This window comes from Anneissia japonica, unplaced genomic scaffold (assembly GCF_011630105.1).
Source record: "Anneissia japonica isolate Jap-2015-1 unplaced genomic scaffold, ASM1163010v1 scaffold144511_len3118_cov94, whole genome shotgun sequence".
Taxonomy (NCBI): Eukaryota; Metazoa; Echinodermata; class Crinoidea; order Comatulida; family Comatulidae; genus Anneissia; species Anneissia japonica.
In genome coordinates, this window is record NW_022697790.1 from 1951 (window position 1) to 3127 (window position 1177).

General features: G+C 38.4%; 1 protein-coding gene across 1 annotated transcript; it reads left to right on the top strand.

The window, feature by feature from the left end:
* The first annotated feature begins 265 nt into the window (after window positions 1-265).
* Window positions 266-739, top strand: LOC117102344. The gene has a single exon (XM_033242609.1). The coding sequence runs from the start codon at window positions 266-268 to the stop codon at window positions 737-739; it is 474 nt and encodes a 157-aa protein (XP_033098500.1).
* Window positions 740-1177: the final 438 nt, after the last annotated feature.

Sequence of the window (1177 nt, forward strand, 5' to 3'; positions counted from 1 at the left end):
AACCTTGCATGAATCAATTGACAAGTATTTTCCAAAACGTGTTGTTAAGCGCCATCCCACCGATAAACCGTGGATGTCATCGTAAATTAAAGCACTTTTTGCCAAGAGACATAAAGCATTCGCAAACAATCATGATCACCTTTGGCGTCAACTAAGAAACAAGATTAATCGTCTAATTAGAGAAGCAAGAAATCTATTTTATGTTAATAAGATTCAGCATCTCAAACGATCCTCACCAAGTGAATGGTATAAAAATATATGTGTTATGACTTGTCAAATTTCACAGAAAGAATTAGCAGTTCCTAATTGCAACAATCATATGGAGACTGCTAACGCTGTTTGTACTCACCTTAGCAGCATAGGTAAAAATCTTAAATCACTAGACAGACTATCCCTACCGGTGTTTTTGCCTGCGGCTGAACCCCGATACATTCAACCATGGGATGTCGTCAGAATCATCAATAAACTGAATACTAGGAAGGCTGGTGGTCCAGACATGATTTCTGCTCGATTCATTAAAACATTCTCATATGAATTGGCCGAACCTCTATCATGTATTATTAATGCGTCTTACCGTGCACTTGAGGTGCCCAGTGAATGGAAACGTGCCCATGTAGTTACCATCACTAAGGATCCGAAGCTTCCAGCTACACTTGATAATATACGACCTATTGCACTTACCGACCTTTTTGCAAAAATTGCGGAACACTTTGTGGCAAGAGATACATTAAAAAAATGAATACCATGCTTGACCCGATGCAGTTTGGGAATCAGCGAAAAGTGTCTATATCTCATTGCTTAATTAGTCTTATGGACTCGCTATATCGGCATGCTGAAATTCCTTTTACTGTGTCTTCCATTTTGTTCACTGATTTTTCAAAAGCCTTCTACTTAGTTGATCATACGATTGCGGTTTCCAGACTAATAAATATGAACGTTTCACCTACCAATGTTGCTTGGATTGCTGATTTTCTCAGTAACAGACATTATCAAGTCAAGTACAGGGGTCACTTATCTGATAGTTGTATTGTCAATTTTGGTGTCCCTCAAGGGACCAAAATTGCCCCCGTCGTCTTCTGTGCAATGATTAATAATGTCTTCCCCCCTGAAATTGCTCCTGTTAAACATTTCAAATATGTCGATGATCTTACATTAATCGAGTATCGTAATATTGTTA